The 2,125-nt window shown below is 50.8% G+C and overlaps 1 protein-coding gene across 1 annotated transcript in view; it reads right to left on the bottom strand.

Moving 5' to 3' along the window:
* Ninj2 (ninjurin 2) overlaps positions 1 to 670 on the bottom strand; it is a 123,195-nt gene extending 122,525 nt beyond the window's left edge. Inside the window, exon 1 of the mRNA XM_023717694.1 lies at positions 500 to 670. Coding sequence (XP_023573462.1) covers positions 500 to 670 — 171 coding nt within the window. The remainder of the gene's footprint in view (positions 1 to 499) is intronic.
* Positions 671 to 2,125: the final 1,455 nt, after the last annotated feature.

Raw genomic sequence — 2,125 nt, 5'->3', positions numbered from 1 at the left:
GTCCAAAGGAGCTGCTTTCTGTCCTGCCCAGGGGAGCTTTGTGGAGACACCCCGCGAAAGGTTCCAGGTTTCTCCAACCGGTAAAATGCAGTTAGCCAGTGGCCGCCTTCAGAACCTCCAGACTCCTATCTTTGCTTGTCTCAGGAGGAGGACGGCCGGCAGCTCCCACATAGTCCCTATTGTCCTGGGGCTTGGGGACCGACCCAGAGCAGAATGTGAATGTGAGATCATTTTCCGTAACAGATCTAATTAGCTCTTTGACTGACAAGGGAGGCAGAGGCCAAGAGGGATTTAAACAATCCACTGCTCACATAATTCAAGAAAAGCAAAGACCCAGACCGGGGAAGAGAGAAAACAGGAGAAGGGAGGGAATTTTGGAGATGGGGGAGGGGGCCAAGGAGCACAGGAAGACTATCAAGTGACCAGAGTAAGAAGCCTTTGTTCCTCCAGCGTCACCCCTGCCTCCAGTGTCCCCCTCTCTCTCCCAGGCGGAACTTACTTGACGGCTGCGGATTTCTCTGTCTGACTCCATCCTGCTGCCCTCCGGTCCCCTCGCTGGTGCTGGACAGACTGCGTGGGCTCGTGGGCTTTGCTGTGTGCGGCTCGGTGCGCTCTTGGGGTGGGAGCGAGCACACAGCTGCAGGACAGACCTGCTATTCATCCAGCCCATGCGGGACGCCGGCCTGGCCTGCAGCCCCTGGGGGCAGTGTGCGCGTGCACACGTGTGTGAGCTTGTGTGTCCACACATGTGTGTTCTAGGACATGGCACGTGGCGCATCATTGTTTTTTGAGATAGTAGCAACAGCATCTTTTTACCAGCGGCTCCAGCACCACCCCGACCCCAGTCGAGGTAGCCTGGGGCTGCTTTGAGCAAGTAGTTTGGCTGCCAGGAAAGAAGTTCTGCGCATGTACCAAGGAGATTCGAAAACAGCCTGAGGGTATTTTCTGACTTCACAACGGTGGATCTGAGGGTCGCCAATCACCAAGCGCAGAGTGGCCTTCAGCATGGTCACAGGCTAAAGTTTGGGGGATTTGTGCAATTCTTTGCTTGGTTCCATCAGTCCCATCCAAAGTTGAGAAAAGAAGAGAAGAGAGGAGAGGAGGGGAGAGAGGAAAAGAGAGGAGAAAGCCGGTTTCCTTAATAGGTTCAAAGCACAAGCTTTACTCTACAAATAACTAAACATAAATGTTTATTGACAAATAGTTTGACGCCCTCAACTTCTCCCTTAATGTAAGAGGGCTTGAAATGCTTCAAATTCTCTTCACCCAGGTAGCTGAGTTTTCTCTACTTTTCTTTTTTGAAACATTTTTCTCTTGTTTGTCTCAGAGCCTGAACTCATCAGCCTTCTTCCAAGAGCTGGTTTTAGACGCTTGGCGGTGCTGGCGTGGACGTGGGGGTTCGCCTGTGCCTGGCGGAGCGGTGATCCGAGAGAAATCCCCTTAGAGAGCTTAAGTGGTGGAGGGAGGAAAGAGTCGGATTTGCCTCACTGCACTCAAATGTACAATTTAAAATAAGTAATTTCTTTAGTTCTATTAAATATCTTTACCAGTTCCCATCCTGCTAGACTGTGGTGGGAAAGAGGCTTGGACAATGGGGTGAGCATTACGCCTTGGTCTAATCTCATAAGCACAGTTGTGTTTCAATGATCTAAGTGGCAAATAGTGCAGTTTAGATAGACTGGATTTTAGATTTCCAGCCCTCTCTCCCTCCTGGAGGGACGTAGGAGACGGACTTATCCCGCAGCCTCTCCATCTGGTTTTCTGCTGTGGGACGCTTATGGAGCAGGCCATCTTCCGCCTGCACTTGCTGGCTGTGAGGAGAGGCTGGTCCTGCTCATGTCGTCTGCCTCTTTGGCTGCCAACTTGGCTCTTTGGATGACATGACCAGCCATGTGATGTGGGCATGACGTGTGTGTGTGGGGCGAACCCAGGCGCACGTACTGAATTAGGCATGGAAAGCCCTGTCTCTTAGCATGCGAACCAAGAGCATGAGTTGTTTTTTCTGAATTAGAACCTCAGTGTTCATGTTTAATAGCAGCATTGGCACTTTGCAATAAATAAAGAAGTGAATTTTGGGTTGTAGTTTGGGCCTTTGGTCTCTAAAAGGTTCACCATCACTGATATA

This window comes from Octodon degus, unplaced genomic scaffold (genome assembly GCF_000260255.1).
Source record: "Octodon degus isolate 3935 unplaced genomic scaffold, OctDeg1.0 scaffold00054, whole genome shotgun sequence".
In the NCBI taxonomy this organism is placed as follows: domain Eukaryota; kingdom Metazoa; phylum Chordata; class Mammalia; order Rodentia; family Octodontidae; genus Octodon; species Octodon degus.
Note: the sequence above shows the minus strand (reverse complement) of the source record. Positions and strands in the feature narration are given on the sequence as shown.